This window comes from Meriones unguiculatus (assembly GCF_030254825.1).
Source record: "Meriones unguiculatus strain TT.TT164.6M chromosome 13 unlocalized genomic scaffold, Bangor_MerUng_6.1 Chr13_unordered_Scaffold_34, whole genome shotgun sequence".
Classification (NCBI taxonomy): domain Eukaryota; kingdom Metazoa; phylum Chordata; class Mammalia; order Rodentia; family Muridae; genus Meriones; species Meriones unguiculatus.
Window position 1 is genome coordinate 2,198,565 of NW_026843646.1, and position 19,390 is coordinate 2,217,954.

The 19,390-nt window shown below is 40.5% G+C and overlaps 1 protein-coding gene across 1 annotated transcript; it reads right to left on the reverse strand.

Annotated features, from left to right (window-relative positions):
• Positions 1-3,686: 3,686 nt before the first annotated feature.
• LOC132650902 (zinc finger protein 180-like) lies at positions 3,687-16,212 on the reverse strand (the record flags this gene model as incomplete). Its single annotated transcript, XM_060376235.1, has 2 exons — positions 3,687-3,914; positions 15,406-16,212. Coding segments are annotated over 2 exons (1,035 nt in total), but the record flags the coding sequence as incomplete, so codon positions are not given.
• Positions 16,213-19,390: the final 3,178 nt, after the last annotated feature.

Genomic DNA, 19,390 nt, shown 5'->3' on the forward strand with positions numbered 1-19,390 from the left:
GCAAACAAAAACTAAACCAAAACAAGAAAACCCTAAACAAACAAACGAAAAGTAATCCATACCTCCTAAGATGTCCAAAATATTAAAAATAAAAACAACCAAGAAAACAAGTGTTGACAAAGATATAAAGTTAAAAATAAAGTTAGAATCCTTGTTCAGTGCTGGTAGATAAAATCGTTACCATATGTAATTCACTACTGTCCAATACTGCTATTCCTAATTATATATAAAGAGAATTGCAAACTAGTACTCAGATACATTTTTTTTTCTTTTAAGATTTATTTATTTTATGTGAGTGCTCTATTTGCATGTATACTTGCATGCCAGAAGAGGGCATCAGATCCCAGTACAGATGGTCATGAGCCACCATGTGGGTGCTGAGAATTGAACTCAGGACCTCTGGAAGAGCAACCAGTGCTTTAGAGTTAAGACCACTGAGCCATCTCTTTAGCCCCACTCACATACTTTCTATACATGGTCATGTTGCTAGACAGAAATAATGCCCCAAACCACGAGTGGATAAGCAAAGCCTGGTTTGTACATACAGTGGAGGGTTATTCAACAATAAGGAAGAATGCATTACTGATGATCTGATTTAGAAGAAGGGAGTACTAATGATACAGCAGGGATAAAACTAGGAAACAAGCCAGGGAATGGTGTGGTGGCTCACACCTTTAATACCAGCACTCAGGAGCATGAGGCAGGCAGATGTCTGTGAGTTCTAGGCCACCCTTGTCTACAAACAGAATTCTAGGACAGCCAAAGCAACATAGGGAAACCCTGTCTCAAAAACCCAAGTAACAAGCAAAACCCAAAAACCTAGGAAACAATATACAAATCATGATTAATTCAAGTTATATTGAAGAGTTTAAGTTAGCCTGAATATAACTCCATTTTGAAATAAAGATCATGACTGGAAACTGAATTCAGGTACCAGGAAATATCAAAGAATGTACACCTGGCAGAAAACAAAGTTAACTCTCCTAGCAACAGCCTCCAGGAAATGTAACAGAATAAATGCTTCATAGAAAATAGAGACAAACTCCCTTGCAATAATCAATGGGAATCAGTTGGAAATTGGGTGGGAAAATTTAGATGTTTCAGATATGCTTGAAAAAAAAATAGCCATTGTGATTATATGTAGCCATTGTGATTGTGTGCCTCAGAAAAGGTCACCCCTCACTGCTAAACTCAATTCTGTAAGCCAAGACTTGTCCTCCCCTGCTTGTTGCCATGGAAACCCACCCCCTGATCAGACTTTCCCTTTAAAAATCCTATTCATTCAAAGCTCATGGTCACACTTCTCTACTGCTGTGTCAGTGGGACTTGGGTCCTGAGTTCGATCACTCTCAGAATAAAGCTCTCTTGCTATTGCATCACGTCTATTGCACCATCTCCTGGTGGTCTCTGAGGGTCCCATGAACCTGGCATTACAATATGAAATAGGTAAACCCATAGAATCAGAAAGCAAGTGTTATTGGCAGGGACTAGAGATGGAAATGGTAGTGTCTGTTTAATGGATTTTAAAGAAGAAGAAGAAGAAAATATTTTGAAACTAGATAGATGTATTCATTGTCCAACGGTGAGATATATTAAATGCCACTGGAGTGTACATATAATTTGATGATATATAAACTTTATCACAGGTATAAAAAGATTTAAAAAATTATGTGTGTGGATTTTGCATGTTCATGTTCCCCATGCATGTTTGTTTCTGGAGGAGACCAGAGGAGGATCCCATGTACCTGGTGTTACAGATGGATGGTTGTGGACTGTCAAGCAAATGCTGGGAGTCAAATCTGGTCTTCTGGAAGAGAAACACAGTGCTCTCAACTGTGTAGTCATCTCTCCAGTCCCTTATCTCAAATTTCAAAAAGAAGGTAAAATTGGTGGGGGAGGGGACCCCACATGAATAATTTTTTTAAAAAATCACACACAGTCATGTGGTGTCCCTCCCCTTCTGGTAGCTTCAGAGAACATGTGGGAGATTACAGGGGGCCAACTCTGACTTCATAACTCTGCTGTTAAGCCATGGAACAGGTTGTCTCTCGAGGAATTGAGATTATTCTTTACTGAAAAGGTAGAGGAAGAGCTCCCAGGGACATGACGGGGAAAATGTCTACAGGAAGTGTGGTGAGAGGTTTTGTTTGCTTTAATTATTTTGAAAACCAACCTACTCTTCATCACTTATGCTGACTCCCCCGGCCGACGAGGAACCATTTACAAAGGAGGTCCTGACTTAAAGGACCCCCTCAGTTTCAATTCTTCTATCATGGCCCGGCCCAAATGGGCCACTCAGACCCCTGCTGAAAAAGTCTGCCCTGTCACTGGGAATATAGCTTAATGGTAGAAGGCTTTCCTAGCATGTATGAGACCATAAGTTCAATTACCAGCACGGAATCGGGAAGGGAAACGCTGGCCCATAAAAGCGAACTAGTCAATCAGAGCGTCTGAGCTCATGACTCTGAGTTCACAGCTCTAGTCACTAGCATTCTGCTAGTCATTGGCAGAGGGTGTATGTGTTGCACTAAGCACATTGGCATCTACTATATACAACATGTAAGGATCAAACCCCTCAGCTAATGATGTCCTCACAAAGATAGTTTCTAAACCACAGGTTCTGAAAACTTCAGTCTTAATTTGGGTACATATTCAACTACTAAAACTTCATGATCATTAAGAAGTGACAAAGTAAACTCATCCAAGTGTTGTGCCAGCCAAATCTGAAAACATCAATAGCGGATATTTTGACAACAGTGACTCTCTCTGACATGAACTGATTGGCCTGCTCTTTGATCACCTTCCCCTGAGGGGGGAGCAGCTTTACCAGTCCACAGAGGAAGACAATGCAGCCAGTCCTTATGAGACCTGATAGACTAGGATCAGAATGAAGGGGAGGAAAACCACCCCTATCAGTGGACTGGCGGAGGGACATGGGTGGAGATGGGGGAGGGTGGGTGGCATTTGGGAGGGGAAGGGGCAGGGAGCTATGGGGGGATACAAAGTGAATAAATTGTAACTAATGGAAATTAAAAAAATAAAAATAAAGAAATACAAAATAAACTCAATTGACTAGGATAATCTCTTGACTGGACAAAGAGCCCGATGAATTTATTCAATTGTGTTTTCACAGCAGAACAACTTGGAAGTTAACACCTACTTCAGCTACCAGAGCCTTGAAACAAAAAAGCAGTGAAAGTCAGGTGGGCAGGGCTGGGGGGGAGGATACAGGGCCATTTCAGGAGGATCCCTGGGATGCCTTGATGCCCTGTCCCTAGGAGGAACCCAACTCTCTTGGGCACTCAGAGGAAAGCACAAGGTGAACGCCCCCAGCCCAGGAATCCCAGAAACCATAGGCGCTTCTGAAGATTGCACAAGTCTTTTCCTCCCCCCGCCAGCTCGGTGTCTTGTTTCTAAAATCTCCCTCTGCACAACATAAACAGGAAACGTGCAGCAAAAAGCCTTGGAGGTGCAAATTCCAACCTTCCAGCAGAGGGCGGGAGAATCTCTGCTGTGCGACCTAGTGGCAAGCAGGCAGCAGGGAAGTGCAAACTTTCCAGTGACCCCGCGATCCTCCATGCCCTTCTCCCCACACTGCAAAAGGGAGAGAGAACGCAGAAGGAAAGACCCCTGATACAGGAAAATAAAGAATAGGGGAGGGGGGCATTGAGGCAGAGGCCGGGCATCTAAGAGCTCGGCCTTGGTGGTGAGAATGCGCCCAGCCGCCCACTGTCCAAGCTGAGGGTCCCAGAGGCCTCGGAGGAACCCGAAGGCTGCGCCCTCTCGGGTGGGGTGGGGGAGGGGCTGTCGCGAGGCTCGGCGCAGGCGCAGTGCGAGCCTCCACTGTCAAGAGTGATGTAAGTGCCGTTGCTATAGCTACAGACGCTGAAGGGAAAACTGAGCTCCTCCCGGACCTGGTGGGCGGCGGCGGCGAGGGCAGCAACGGGAACCCTCTTCCAGGCACTCCGCTAGTGGACTACTTCATCGTGGTAGGCTGAGACCAGGAGAAGCCAGGTAAGGCTGTGGGGTGGGCGCCGCCTGGGCTCCGCCTCCCCTGGCTCTGCCTCCGCCTCCCTCCTCCGCTCTGCCTCCCCACGGGTTCCCCCTCCGCCTCTCCCCGCCCCTGGCTCCGCCTCCAGCCCTGCAGCCTTCCAGTAGGCTGGGCGGGGTGGGGCTTTGAGGCTGGGTGGCGGGGAGGCTAGAAGGTTGATTCCCACGGTGGAGGAACAGCGGGTCAGGTGTCGGAGCCTGGCTGGCTATGGGCACGTGTGAGGGACCACCCGGCAGGCGGTCGCAGGGTTAAGCCTCAGCATTGCAGCCAGGGGCTGGCGGGCTAGGCGGGTCGGGAGTGCCTGCCCGTGTTCAGACAAGAGCTTCTGTGCTGGCTACTGGTACCCGGGACCGCCCCCTTTGGCCACCAGTGATGGGAGGGCGGGAGCATATTGTGTGGAGTTCCTAGGGATACACTTTGCGCCCTGCATCCTGAGGAAGAGTGATTCAGGCCCAGGCCTCCTGGAAAGGAAGTACAGAGAGTCCAGTTCTGCCTCCTGCCTGCCCTGGGGCTCGTGGGGTGGGGGAGCTGGGACATTCGGTTCAAAAGAAAGCAGGGTACTTGGAAAGTCCACAGAATCCATGCACATTTCTAGGAACATCATTTGAGGACATATGTGCAGGCATTCCAGAATAAAGTGACTCTTCTTAAGTAAAGACAGCCACTGCAGGTGCTCTCTCTCTCACACTTAGCTTTCACGTGATTTGATTGTTCTCTTTATTCCTCAGAGAATTCTTCATAAGGAACAGTTTGGCAGATACATTGCTGTTTATACTTTGATGGACTTGCACAACCAGGAGTATGAAGGGTTCATGCCGGCTTATTTTCCTATTTGTATTTCTTTGTGTTGCTATGTGTAGATAATCAGGATGTAAAAACAAGGTTACTGTAGAGCTGGGAAAGCTCTTTTATTTCAGGTTTAATCCAGTTTTACACTTGCAAGGAATTTTAGCTACCAGCCCAGCATCCTCTTGTCTCAGGAGGTGCTTAGGTTGTTTTTGGATGATTGTTAGTCGTTGGTAGCACTAGTGTACTAATGTTCTACTCTTCTCTTTTTTCATTGTTTATTCATCCCTAAGAAATTGTTTAGGAGAAGGAACCCTTCACATTTTTTTTCTCATTATTACCTAATTGAGGTCATTTAAGAGAATCGCTTGCAGGTCGGTAGGATGGCTTAGCAGATAAAGGCTCTTGCTGGGCAAGCCTGGAGACCTGAGTTTGATCCCTGAATTCCTGAAAAGGTGGAAGGCACAGAGTTGTCATCTGACCTTCCCATGTGCTCACTAGTATTCATCCTTTACCTACATCATGAACACTCCTCCCACTCACACATACACAATAAAAAAAATAAGACTGTGGGCTGTATTTAGAGAATCTTCTTGCTGCTCCAAAATGTCATGACATTTCATTTTTCAATCTCTTACATAGTCTTATCCAGACTGCCAGTGTGGAGAATCAGCTTTGTTTTTAATCTTGTTCAGTTTTCAGTTACATTGTTCTCCTTACAACAATTTTATTTAGTTTGTTTTTTTGAAACAAATTCTCTCTACAGAGACCTGGTTGTCCTGGGCTTCCCTATGTAGACCAGGCTAGTGTTGAACCTACAGAGATCTGCCTTCTTCTGCCTCCCAAGTGCTAGAGTTAAAGACCACGTGCAGCTTTCCCACAACAATTTTGAAACAATAACAAACTTGAAGATTGTACCAACTACGTACAGTTAATTGCTCTTTCACTTTGGACATTTTGAGAGGAAGCTGCTGACCTTTTGCCCTGTCACTCAGAATGGTTTAGTGTCGATTTTATACAAACAAGAACTTTGTCTTACATAATGACAGTGCAGTTATCAAAATTGGTAATTCACACTGACACATTATTGCATTTAATTTGGGCTATGTTGACTATGTTATTACTCACATAATTGTCGAGGAAGTTGGTACATTTAAGTGTTGTATTGTTTCCTTATCTCTTTAGTCTCTTTCAATATGTAAGAGTTCCATCATCTTTTTCATGATCCTGTCACTTTTGATGACTGTGGGTCAATTGTATTTTGTTTTCATTAATTTATTTATTTGTTGATTTTACATCCCACTCACAACCTCATTCCCTCCTCTTCTCTGAGTCCCGCCCTCATCCCATTCACCCATTTTCCCCAAATAGCCACCAACCAACCCACCCTGTCACATCAAGTTACATCAGTATTAAGTGCCTCCTCTTTGACTGAGGCAAGACAAGGCAGCCCTGCTAGGAAAATGGGATCCAGAGGGAGGAACAGAGATAGGAGCCCAAGTCAGAGACAGCTCCTGATCTAGTTGTTAGGGGGCCCACTTGAGGACAAACAGCCCATCAATTTCATATGTGGAGGGGTCCTAGGACTAGTCCAGGCATGTTCTTTTATTGGTGGTTCAGTCTCTATGAGGCCCCATAGTCCCAGGTGAGCTGGATATGTAAGTCTTCTGGTGTACTACCCCCCCCCCAGCTCCCTAAATCTTTCCTCTAACTCTTTCACAAGACTCTCCAAATTCTGCCTAATGTTTGTTTGGCTGTGGGTCTCTGTAACTGTTTCCATTATCTGTTGTATGAAGCCTCTCAGATGATAGTTAAGCTAGTCCCCTATCTACAAACATAACAGAGTATTATTAACAGTGTCAGAAGTTGAGTCTTTCCCATGGGTTAGGTCTCAAGTTGTGCCAGTTATTGGTTGGCCATTTCCTCAATCTCTATTCCATCTTTTATTCCTGCATGTCTTGTAGGTGACAAATTTGGGTGGAGGGTTTTGTGAGTTGATTGGTGTCCCCCTCCCTCCACTGGCTACAAGATGGGTCCACTTCAGTCTCAATATCCCTGCTGCTGGGCATCTCAGGTACACAAGAGAACCACATATTTTTCCAGGTACCTCCAGAATTTCAGGTCTTCATCTTATCTCAGAGATGCTGCAACACTAATTTCCCTTCTCTCCTAGCCCTCTCATCCCCATCTGCACTTTTCCCCCACCTGATCCATCCTGTTTCTCTCTTCATTCCCTCTCCCACCCACTTCCTCTCTCCTTCCACTTCCCATGTCTGCCCCCTCCTTAGTGGGATTCAAGTATCCTCTCTTCTACCCTCCATGTTATTTAGTTTATTTAGGTCTGTGGGTTGTAACATGGTTATCTTGTACTATATGGCTAATATCCCAGGTTAGTTATTTTTATAGTCTCTCTATAAGCTCTCTGTGTTCTCATGCATCAATACATAAACTGGGACAAGGGTATCACAAAAGTGTAACACATTGTGTCCTATCAGGTGGGACATATTTTCACTTTGCTTACTTGTAATCAGTGTTTTCCAGGCTTTTCTGCTACACAGTTAACACCCTGCACCCCCATGAGTACCTTGACATTCTGTGTCTTTGGTGCTCATCAGAATGTTAATGCATTTGCCATACACTTACATCAATATGGATTCATGATTTATGTGTCTTCTGTAGTGGACTTGACTGTTACTGTTTGTTTTAGTCTGCTGGAGCTAAGTGACAAATGATTTATAAACAAAGGCTTTACTTTTCATAGTAGTGAACTCTGGAAAGTCTAAAGTTAAATTATGAGGTCTAGTTGGGTCCATGCTTGTCTACAGTCATGTTCTCACTTTAAACTCAGTGTTTTAAATGGCCACATGATTTTATAGGATCTCTTCAATAAGGTTATGAACCTATTTATAAGGGCTTCACCTCCCAGACCTGAGTACCTCCCAAAGATCTCACCCAGTTATGTTACTTTTGGTCTCAGGACTTCAATACAGGAATTTTGGGAGGATATAGATATGCAGATCATTTTGATGTTTAAATTGTTTTGTCATTTGACCAATGAGAGCTTATATATCCGGCTTCTGTGTCTTTTTTTCTTTCCATTTTTCCCTCCATGCCCCCTCCCTCCTCCTCTCACAATCCCATTCTCCCTCCTCCTTCTCCACACATGTGCCTCCTCAAGTCCACCGATAGGGAAGTTCCTCCTCTCCCTCCTTCTGATCATTGTCTATCAGGGCTGATCAGGAATAGATTCACTGGATTCCTCTGTGGCCTGGTAAGGTTGCTTTCCCCTCAGGCGGAGGTGATCAAAGAGCAGGCTAATCAGTTCATGTCAGAGACAGTCCCTCTTCCCATTACAATGGAACCCAGTTGGACAATGAACTGCCATTGGCAACATCTGTGCAGGGTTCTAGTTTATCTCCATAAATGGTCCTTGGTTAGAATATCAGTCTCAGAAAAGACCCCTGTGCCCAGATATTTTGGTTCTCTTGCTCTCCTTGTGGAGCACCTGTCTGCTCCATGTCTTATTTCCTACTTCTTTCATGAAGTGCTCTGCACTCTGCCTAAAATTTGGCTACAAGTCTCAGCATCTTCTCTGATACCCTGAAGGGTAAAGCCTTTCAGATTTCCTCTGTGGTAGGCTCCTATCACATTCCCTGTTTACTCCCTCTTCTGATGTCCATCCTCTTTGCCTTTCTGAATGAGGATTCAGCATCTTAGCTAGAGTCCTCCTCCTTCATAAGTTTCTTTAGTTGTACAGATTTTAGTATGTTTATCCTATATTATATATCTAATATCCACTTATGAGAGAGTATATCCCATGTGTGTCTTTCTGCTTCTGGGATACCTCACTCAGGATGATCTTTTCCAGTCCCCATCATTTGCCTGCAATTTTCATGATTTTCTTATTTTTTTTATTGCTGAATAATATTCCATTATGTAGATGTACCAAAATTTTTGTATCCATTCCTCAGTTGAGGGGCATCTGGGTTGTTTCCAACTTCTGACTATTACAAATAAAGCTGTTACAAACATGGTTGGACAAATGTCTTTGTTGTATTCTTGAGCAACTTTTGGATATATGCCTAGGAGTGGTATAGCTGAATCTTGAGAAAGCACTATTCCTAATTGTCTGAGAAAGTGACAGATTGATTTCCAAAGTGATTGTACAAGTTTACATTCCTACCAGGAGTGGAGCAGGGTTCCTTTTTCTCAACATCCTCTTCAGCATGTATTGTTATTTGAGCATTAGATCTTAGCTATTCTGATGGCTGTAAGGTGAAATCTCATGACTGTTTTGATTTGCATTTCCCTGATGACTAAGGGCATTGAGCATTTCTTTAAGTGTTTCTCTGTCATTCGTCTATTGAGAATTCTCTGTTTAGCTCTGTGTCCCATTTTTTTTATTGGATTACTTGAATTGTTGCTGTTTAACTTCTTGAGTTTTCTATATATTCTAGATATTTGCCCTTTTGTCAGATATAGGGTTAGTGAACCCTATATTCTTTCCCAATCTGTAGACAGTGTCCTTTGCTTTACAGAAGCTTTTCAGCTTCATGAGGTCCCATTTATTGATTGTTGCTTAGAGCCTGTGTTGTTGGTGTTTTGTTACACCAGCCAAGACACAAGACCTGAGAAAGATATTTTCCTGGCACAGTCAAGAGGAGCACAAGAGGCCTTTCCAAAGCAATGATTTTCTTCAACAAAGCAAGCACCAGGATTTAACTTAGGGCATGTGGATATGTTCAAATGTGGGTTCCCTACTCAGAGCCATGCTAAATTAAGTCCTATTCTGAAAGTCATCATATTGTAAAATCAGAAATAAAAAGGCACTTTTGGCTCAAAGTCATGTGGAAATATGTAAAATTTTTAAAATGGACAGAAATGACACTTAGATTTTTAATTGTGATCACAAGTTCTTAACTGAAAATGAAGTAAATGAGGCCATGAAACTAGACTGCACAGGAGGCAATGCCATCTGGTAATCACGACGTCTGATCTATGAGGGGGATGTTTCAATGCTACTTTTCTCACTTACACAAAGGACAGAGAGCATAAATTCAGAAAAGTTCTAGCATCCCTGTGTATACTATCCCTCAGGAAAAAAATCTATAACTTTAAATATAGTTTTCATTTTGAAATCATTTTGATACATGATATTTCTACATAGCCATGGCTGTTTTAGAACTGTCCATGGAGCTGGGCATGGTGGGACACACCTGTAATCCCAGCACTCAAGGAAGAAGAGGCAGACAGATTTATGTGATTTTGAGGATGCCTGGGACTACAAAGTGAGTCCAGAACAGGCAAAGCTACACAACAAAGTTGTGTCTCAAAAAAAAAAAAAAACAAAAAACAAAAACAGAGAACACACTCTGTTGAACAATCTGGCCTCAGTCTCAGAGAGATCAGCCTGCCACTGAATCCTAGGTTTAGGATGAGAGGGATGCACGTCTGAGCCAAGCTATGATTTTTAAGTGGTCTATTCTTGAATGAATGAATTAAAGGATAAAATAAGATGTACAAAAGAACCATTTCCTTTTAATGAACAGCAATAAGTCTTCAAATTCTACAAAAAAAAAAATTCTGTCATCTATAAGTGGCTGCATTGCTTTATTAATTTCATAATTTATAACTGGATATTAGACATATAATATAGGATAATCATACTAAAATCTGTACAGCTAAATAAGCTAATTAAGAAGGCAGACCCTGGGTAAGATGTTCAATCTTCATTCAGAAAGGCAAACGGGATGGAAATCAGAAGACAGAGAAAACAGGGATCTGGACAGGAACCTACCACAGAGGGCCACTGAAAGACTGTATCGAGCAGGGTATCAAAACATATGCTAAGACTTATAACCAACCTTTGGGCAGAGTACAGGTAATCTTATGAAAGAAGGGGGAGATAGAAAGACCTGGAGGGGACAGGAGCTCCACAAGGAGAGAAATAGAAGGAAAAAATCTGGGCACAGGGATCTTTGGAGACTCATACTCCAAACAAGGACCACAAATGGAGATAATATAGTACCACTGACAGATTTAACACATTGCAGTTCAGTGTCCAAGAGGGTTCCCTAGTAATGGGAAAAAAGACTGTCTCTGACCTGAACTCAGGGCCTGGCTCTTTGATCACCTCTGCCTGTGGGGGGAACAGCATTACCAGTCCACAGAGGAAGACAATGAAGACAGTCCGGATGAGACCTGATAGACTAGGTTCAGATGGAAGGAGAGAAGTACCTCCCCTATCAGTGGATTGGGGGAGCGGCATAGGAGAAGAGGGAGAGAGGGTAGGATTGGGAGGGGATGAGGAGAGGTCTATAGAAGAGATACAAAGTGAATGAACTGTAATCAATAAAAATAAAAATGAATTTAAAAATGCTGGAGTGTGTTTGTGTATACATACATGTTATTGTGTATACGTGCTAGTGAGAGTACAAATTATTGCTATTTATTATCTACATTCCATATATAAGTTCCTGACATGGAACACATAGAGTCTTTTGGCCAATGACCACACTGGCCCTTATTTAGCCTGAAAATATATTTATGTATCTGCTAGTGTGTGAATCTGCATATACAGCAACCAAATATAGAAACATTAGAAAAATCTGTAGCAGTGACATGGACTACTCAGAGATTGAGCTCAAATCATCAGGCTTAGCAATAACTAATAATTTACCCACTGAGACAATTCTCTGACATTCACTTGCAGTTTTGAGAAAGTCTTATGAACAAGTCTTTACTCCTAAGAAAGAACCAAAACGAACCAAAATGAGACAGGAGTGTATAATTTTCATTTGCAAGTAGCATTTATTATTCAAATCATTTTATATTCTTCCATCCTCAGATGACAATATATTCATAATTTGAATAAAATACAATATTGTACTGATGTAATGTTTCAACTAAGTTTTATGAATCTCAATGAGCTTAGTGGGAAGACTTTGTGTTGTGCGAAACTGACAACATAAACTTGAAGATCATATAAGTATGACTAAAATAAACCCCACAAAGTGTCACACAGTCTTCATATATCTGCCATAGCCTAAGAACGAATAGTCCACTAAACACACAACATGTTTTGAAATAAATCTCATTGCTGTTACATTAATTAGCACCTCTTAGATAAATCTCTAAGAAGGCTAGATAAATCTCTAAGAAAGCTAGATAAATCTCTAGGAAGATGATGGGCACATAAACACACAAAGACAAAGTGTAATCACATAATGGAAATTAAAGCAAATTCTTAAACAAATATATGTTTATATATAGTAAATATGGGAACATGTAGAAGCATGGAACTTTAAACAATACATACATATATATACACACACATACTATTAACCATTAATTAAATATTGATATCCAAGCAAGGACTAAAAACAAACATCTTAAATGAATCTGTGAAAACATAAAAAAAATACCACACATTCTCAGAGACCCTTCTTTTAAAACTATGATCACACACTGGCTGATATAAATAAGCAATGGACCACATAGATGATGGGGATCCCATTCTATACATTGCACAGAAAAATACCTATTACCAGGTTGAAATGCATTAAAACATGAATAACCACCACAGAAGGAATATCAGAACAACCTAATAAACTTCTGTGAATGGATTTGCTACACATACAGAAAATTCAATCCCTACTCCAATGTTTCAAAATTCAGACCACAATCAGTTGGTGATCTCCTCCATTACATTTAAGGGAACATGGTAAATAATTTACTTCCTGCAAGGTTATGATAAAAACAGATTCGAAAAAGTTTATTTTCTTGAAAGTAAATATATTTATTATGTCCCAAATAATCAATTCTTTTGCATAAATAGGGTTCCTTCCTTTTATGAATTCTTTTGTACTTCCTGACATCACAATGATCCATAAAGATTTAACATATTTACAGTACTAGAGACATGGCTTTGCAGTTAAGACAAATTTCATTCCCAGGACCTAGGTTAGGTTTTGAGAACTTTCTATAATTCCTGGTATAAGACAATCTCTTCTCAAGAAGAGCAGATGAGAAGGTCTGGTCTTCATGGAAACTAGAATGAAGGGGCACATAAACACACAAAGACAAAGTATTATTACATAATGGAATTTAAAACAAATTCTTAAACAAATATATGTTTACTCATGAATGTTTTACTTATATAAGCATTCATTACTGAACTCAGGTGTTGAGGCAACTACAGGCTTACCTACAAATATTTTCTTCATCATGAATTCTTTCATGTAACAGAAATCAAACACATAGGTTTGAAGTCATAGAAATGAATCGTTCTCAGTTGGTGGTATCATTTTTGAAATTTTAAGAAATGTATCTCTGCTGGAGAAAGTATGTTATTTGGGTGTGCTTGATAATGTTCAGCTTTATACTTTCTGTAGTTCCCACTCTCTGCTTCATGCTAAAGGTGGAGGTCGTGAGCTCCAAGTTTCCTACTTTAGCTGCCATGTATGACACTTGTTTTGCCCAATTTAAAGTGATCCCATATCCTCTCTCATATCATAAGGCAAAGTAAACATATTTGGAAGTTGCCTTAGACCTTGTGTTTGGTCACAGAAAATGCACTAATACGCACACATAAATTTTACAACTGGATGATTTATTTCATGTAATTGAAGTGAATTGTGAAATAAAAATGGATTATCTTATTGTTTCAATTCATATGCCTTCAGTCCATGAGATTTCAATTGGAAACAAAATAAGGATGGATGTCACAAATGCATGCATACATTGTTGACATTAGAATTGTTAGAATTTTCCTGCAAAATAATCTAGTGTAATTGAATGCAAGTTGGTGGGTCAAAAAACTTAACAAATCTTTTATTCTAATAGATGTTCTACAGAATGAGTTCTTTTAGGTTCTCAAAGACTACCCTGATATGCAAAGGCTTTAAGATGTACCCCACACAGTAAGGCTTTTACTCTTATATAATGGTAGCATGAAGCAGAAAACCTTACCATACTGACTACATTCATGGGGTTTCTCTGCAGCATGACATTTTCTCATGATTTCAAAGAAAACCCTATGAAAAGGATTTACCACATTGCTTATTCAGAGGGTTTCACTGCAGTGTATGTTCTTTTATGTATTTGGAGATAACTGTATTAAGAAAAGGCATTATCACATTGAAGACATGTATAAGGTTTCTCTCTACTATCTGATCGTTTGTACACTTGAAGATGACTTTGATATGCAAAACATGTAAAAGCAAATTGTATGTGGGAACATGCAAAAGCAATTTGTTCTAAGTATTTCCTTTTAGTTACCAGCATTCATTGATATATAGGGTGAACATAAGTTTAAGTTCATAGTCCCTAGGAAAGCTGTAGAGTTCTCAATAGCTGACCGGCTTTAATTACTTAACTTTTGTTGCCCAAAACATGACTGTTCTATACCATGAGTTCTGGTCCCCTAACATAATGACTGACCCAAACCACAGAATATCTTTACTAAAACACAATGCCTTTTCCTAACCACAAAAGAACAAATGGATATGATTGTTTAGACTGTTAAACCTACATTTTGCATCAGGTGACTTCCTCAAAGACATAAACAAATCCCATATCCCTAAACCATGACTAATGGAAATAATTCAGTTGTAAAACGCTAAAGATGTTTATGATTTTCAAGCTCAGAACCTCTGTAACTTTCTGGCTCACTGGATGGGTAGGCATCACAGTTCAACATTATGTGTCCTTCATCAAACTGGATAACAATATTTATTTTATCCATATTGATCTGTTTGAGTTATATTCGATTCAGTGGACAGAAGAACACAAAAGCCTTACCATATTCATTATATTCTCAGATTTTTCTCTCCATTTTGAAACTTTTATGATGATGTAGAATATAGATATGTGCAAAGGTCTCCCATTTTAACACATTCATAAATTTTCTCTCTGTATGAATTCTTTCATGATGACAAAGATTATACAAATGTGGAGTAGCTTCACCATGTAAATACACTCATAGTCTTTTGTTCCAGTATGAATTCTTTCATGACATTGAAGATAATTGTGAAGAGCAAATTTTTATTAGGAGATGACTGTTTTGTGAAAAGGCTTTACCACATAGATTACATTATTAAGGTTTCTCTCAAGGGTGAGGTCTTTTATGTATTAGGAGATGACTGTTACATGCAAAGGCTTTCACACATTGATTACATCCAGAAGAGTTCTCTCCAGTGTGAGCTCTTTTTTGTATTAGGAGACTACTGTTACATGCAATGGCTTTATCACCTTAGTTACATTCATAAGGCTTCTCTTTAGTGTGCTTTCTTTATGTCATAGGAGATTACTATTATGTCAAAATGCTTTATCACATTGGTTGCATTCATAAAGTTTCTATCCAGTGTGCTTCTTCTATGTACATGGAGATTATTATGGCATACAAACTTTTTCACTCATTGGTTATATTCATAGGGTTTCACTCCAATAAGTGTTCTTGTTCAAGATAAGTCTTACATGAAAAGACTTCATGACATCAGTTATATTCATAAGGATTTTCTGCAACATGAATTTTTATGTCTTCGGAGAACACTGTTATCTACAAAGGCTTTACCACATTGGTTACATTCATAAGGTTTCTCTCCACTGTTAGTTCTTCTATGTAGCAGGAGATGACTGTTACATGGAAAGGCTTTACCACATTCATTACACTCAAAAGGTTTCTCTCCAGTGTGAGTTCTTTTATGTCTTAGGAGATGACTGTTCGATGCAAAGGCTTTACCACATTGGTTACATTCATAAGGTTTCTCTCCAGTGTGAGTTCTTTTATGTACTAGAAGGTTACTGTTACATGCAAAGGCTTTACCACATTGGTTACATTCATAAGGTTTCTCTCCACTGTGAGTTCTTCTATGTAGCAGGAGATGACTGTTACATGCAAAGGCTTTACCACATTCATTACACTCATAATGTTTCTCTCCAGTGTGAGTTCTTTTATGTACTAGAAGAGTACAGTTACGTGCAAAGGCTTTACCACATTGGTTACATTCATAAGGTTTCTCTCCACTGTGAGTTCTTTTATGTACTAGGAGACCAGTGTTACATGCAAAGGCTTTTCCACATTGGTTACATTCATAAGGTTTCTCTCCAGTGTGAGTTCTTTTATGTACTAGAAGTCTACTGCTACATGCAAAGGCTTTACCACATTGGTTACATTCATAAGGTTTCTCTCCAGTGTGAGTTCTTTTATGTACTAGAAGACTACTGTTACGTGCAAAGGCTTTACCATATTGGTTACATTCATAAGGTTTCTTTCCACTGTGAGTTCTTCTATGTAGCAAGAGATGACTGTTACATGCAAAGGCTTTACCACATTCATTACACTCATAAAGTTTCTCTCCAGTGTGAGTTGTTTTATGTATTAGGAGATGACTGTTACGTAGAAAGGCTTTACCACATCGGTTACATTCATGATGTTTCTCTCCTCTATGTATCCTTTTATGTCTTAGCAGATGACTTTTATGTGCAAAGGCATTGCTATATAGGCTACATTCATAGTGATCTGCACCAGTATGCATACTTTTACATGTGTGGGGACTACTGTGATGTGCAAAGACTTCATATTGAGTATCTTCAGGGAGTTTGTCTGCACAATGATTGTTTTCATACCTGCAAAGATAATTGGCACATATGACACCTTTTCCACATTCATTACACTAATGAATGTTTTTGACACATGACTTAATTTTGCAATTTGAATTAAAGGTAAAGAAGAATTACATTTTGAGTTTTCATCATTATTTTTATATTTATGATGTTCTTATCTACGGGTTGTTTTGCATATTTGAAAATACCTGTGATGGTAAAAATATTTTTTTACCTGGCACACATTTATCATATACTTTCTTCTATAAGATGTTTTACCACATATTTATAGAAAACTAGAATACCTCAGAGCTTTAACACACTAACTGGATTAATAAATTTCCCTATACTGTGCGCCAAACTAAATATGTAAAGATAATTGTAAGAAAAAGAATAATTTGTATATTCCTAAAACTTATATTTTTTGCAGTGTGATTTTGTGAGAATTCCTAATGAAGGTGAATAGCCAGGTAAATGATGTTAGTGTATATTCTGTGAAAATGTGCCAGTACCTGTGAATGCTGATTGATGAGCCAGCAACCAGCTAAGTACTGACGAAATCATATTATTGTTGGTTCTATGGCTGATCACCTGTCATATATTTTGTAAACATTTGTCCTTCCTTACTTATCTATTGGAAATAATAAAGAGCTAACAAGTGATAGCACTGCACAAAATGGAGGACAGAACTTCTGAGTGAGAGAGGGTTGCTGGGAAGAAAGCAAATGATAGGCTACTCACCATCATGACAGTGAGGTTAACAGATGGACATGACCATGAACAAAGAAGTAGAGCTGGCCATGCATCCGGACACTGTGCTAGGTTTGTGTTAGGGAAAAAAGGGTTCAGAATCTGCCCAGTTAAATTGCCTAAGCTTTAAAATATTAAAAAGCCTCTGTGTCATTATTTGTACTGCTGGCAGCTCTAAATAGCCCATATAAAGTATAATAGGTATCAATTTTTAAACATCCGCTCAAAATGGGGACTACTATACCTTTTAGTTGTTCTGGGTGGTACATTGTTTCTTTCAATATACATATGTTATAATGACTTGTATACATTGTGATACATGATTATATCACTATTAAAGAATAATAATAAATAAGATGATTTCATGATGCATTCACACATATCTGAGTTGTAGGAGACTAAACAAATTTCACTTTTACCTCATAGCGCTAATGAGTAAACAATTTAAACATTGATCTTGTGTATGATTTCCTTGCATTCTTTCTTTGAGGAGTGCCTTGCAAGCACATATCAAATACCTAACATGGAGGTACATGGTTTAGTAACAAGTTAGACATCATCAATAAATACACTTAAAACAGTTCATTTGCATTCTCCCTTCTCTTTCAAACTTCCAGAACATATTAAAATTTTCTCAGAACTATATTCATTCATAAAAATTACCTTGCATATCTTCTAGAATTTTGAAAATGCTCTTCTATATTATGACTTTCCCAATTGTAGCCTAAAATACAATAACACAATATGTATGATTCATTATCGGAAATAAGACAAAATTTAAGTCCTGCTCTATGGTCAATGAAAGATCCATTCACCTCATTCTTGCTCATCCTCAAGAGAAATTGCAGAAGCACTTCAATAATGAATAAAGAGTTTTCCGCATATTTTAAAAGGTAAAAAAAATTCACTGTCCTACCTATAGCAGTGAGGTTCCTGTAGGTCTCCAGCATTACATCTTTGTAGAGATTCCTCTGGGAAGGATCCAGCAAAGCCTACTCTTCTCGAGTGAAATTCACATGCACATCATTGTAGGTCAATGCTGTCTAAAATATCCACACACATGTAAAACAGAAAGCATGATATTTAGAATACTGGAAATGTACCCTTCATTTAAAATATTTTTAGGGGAAGCCAAGATGGCGGCGCCGGGAGAACAGCGCGTCTGAGAAGCAGGACAGCACTCTCCGTGCAGAGACCAGGAGACTGAACTCAGGGCCCTGAAACTACATCGATCGTGTTTCCCAGGTGAGGGGAGGCTCCCACAGCATGTGAATTGGTCGGGTCCTCTCACGGCTACCCAGCCAGAATCCGGAAGAAATCCCAGGTAACGCAGGCTTTGGGTATCCAGGCTGGAGCCGCAAGCAGGCGTGTCCCAGTCACTTTCCCAGACTGATCTGTGGGCACAAGGGTACATGAGACTGGGAGTCCCAGTCGTGGGGGAACCCCACGGGGAAGCAGGGTTGCGGGTATGATCGCAGGTCACCCAGTCTTTCCCCGGAAGGTCTCTGCCACCATCACAGTCGAGCTCCTGCCGTGCATGGAGAGCTTTGCGCTCAGCTCAGCAGTACAGACAAGCTGCGCGCCCCAGTACAACAGGGACTGGGAACCCCTGTCTGGAGAGGACCCCACAGAGAAGGAAGAAACCGTGCTGCTGGGGTTACCTAGGGAAAGTCTAGCAGACTGCAAATTGCAAACAGGAGAGTACAGCCAGCCATCACAGATCTGGGCGCAAACAGGGAACACAGAGTGATTGGAAACTCAGCTCCCGCAGACTAGCAGGTGGGAGCACACTCCACCAGCTCAGAGGCCTGCTTCATAGCAACTACTCCTTACAGACAGAACTGAGTGCCCCAAGACACCAGGGCAGTACTCACCCGCCACAGATTATCTCTTGGGTTCTGGGGCACAGAGCCCCAACCTCAGACCTACAAAAGACCGGGAACCCTTAGATCAACCCCCAGATACTGCTCCAAGGTTCAACCAGTTATCCCTAACAAAAGCGACCAAACCACGGGACACACAGGTTACAGCAGCTGATCACTAAATTTACAGCAAGAAAATCCAGAAGGAGGGCAGCTGTCTCCAGTACTTCTCCCGGTGAGAGGAAAGCCCTCTTGACTAATCAGGACCACAGTTACCACCCAGGTCTCTATATCTGAGGTGAGTTGTAGCAACTCCTGAAAAACACCAGACATCCAG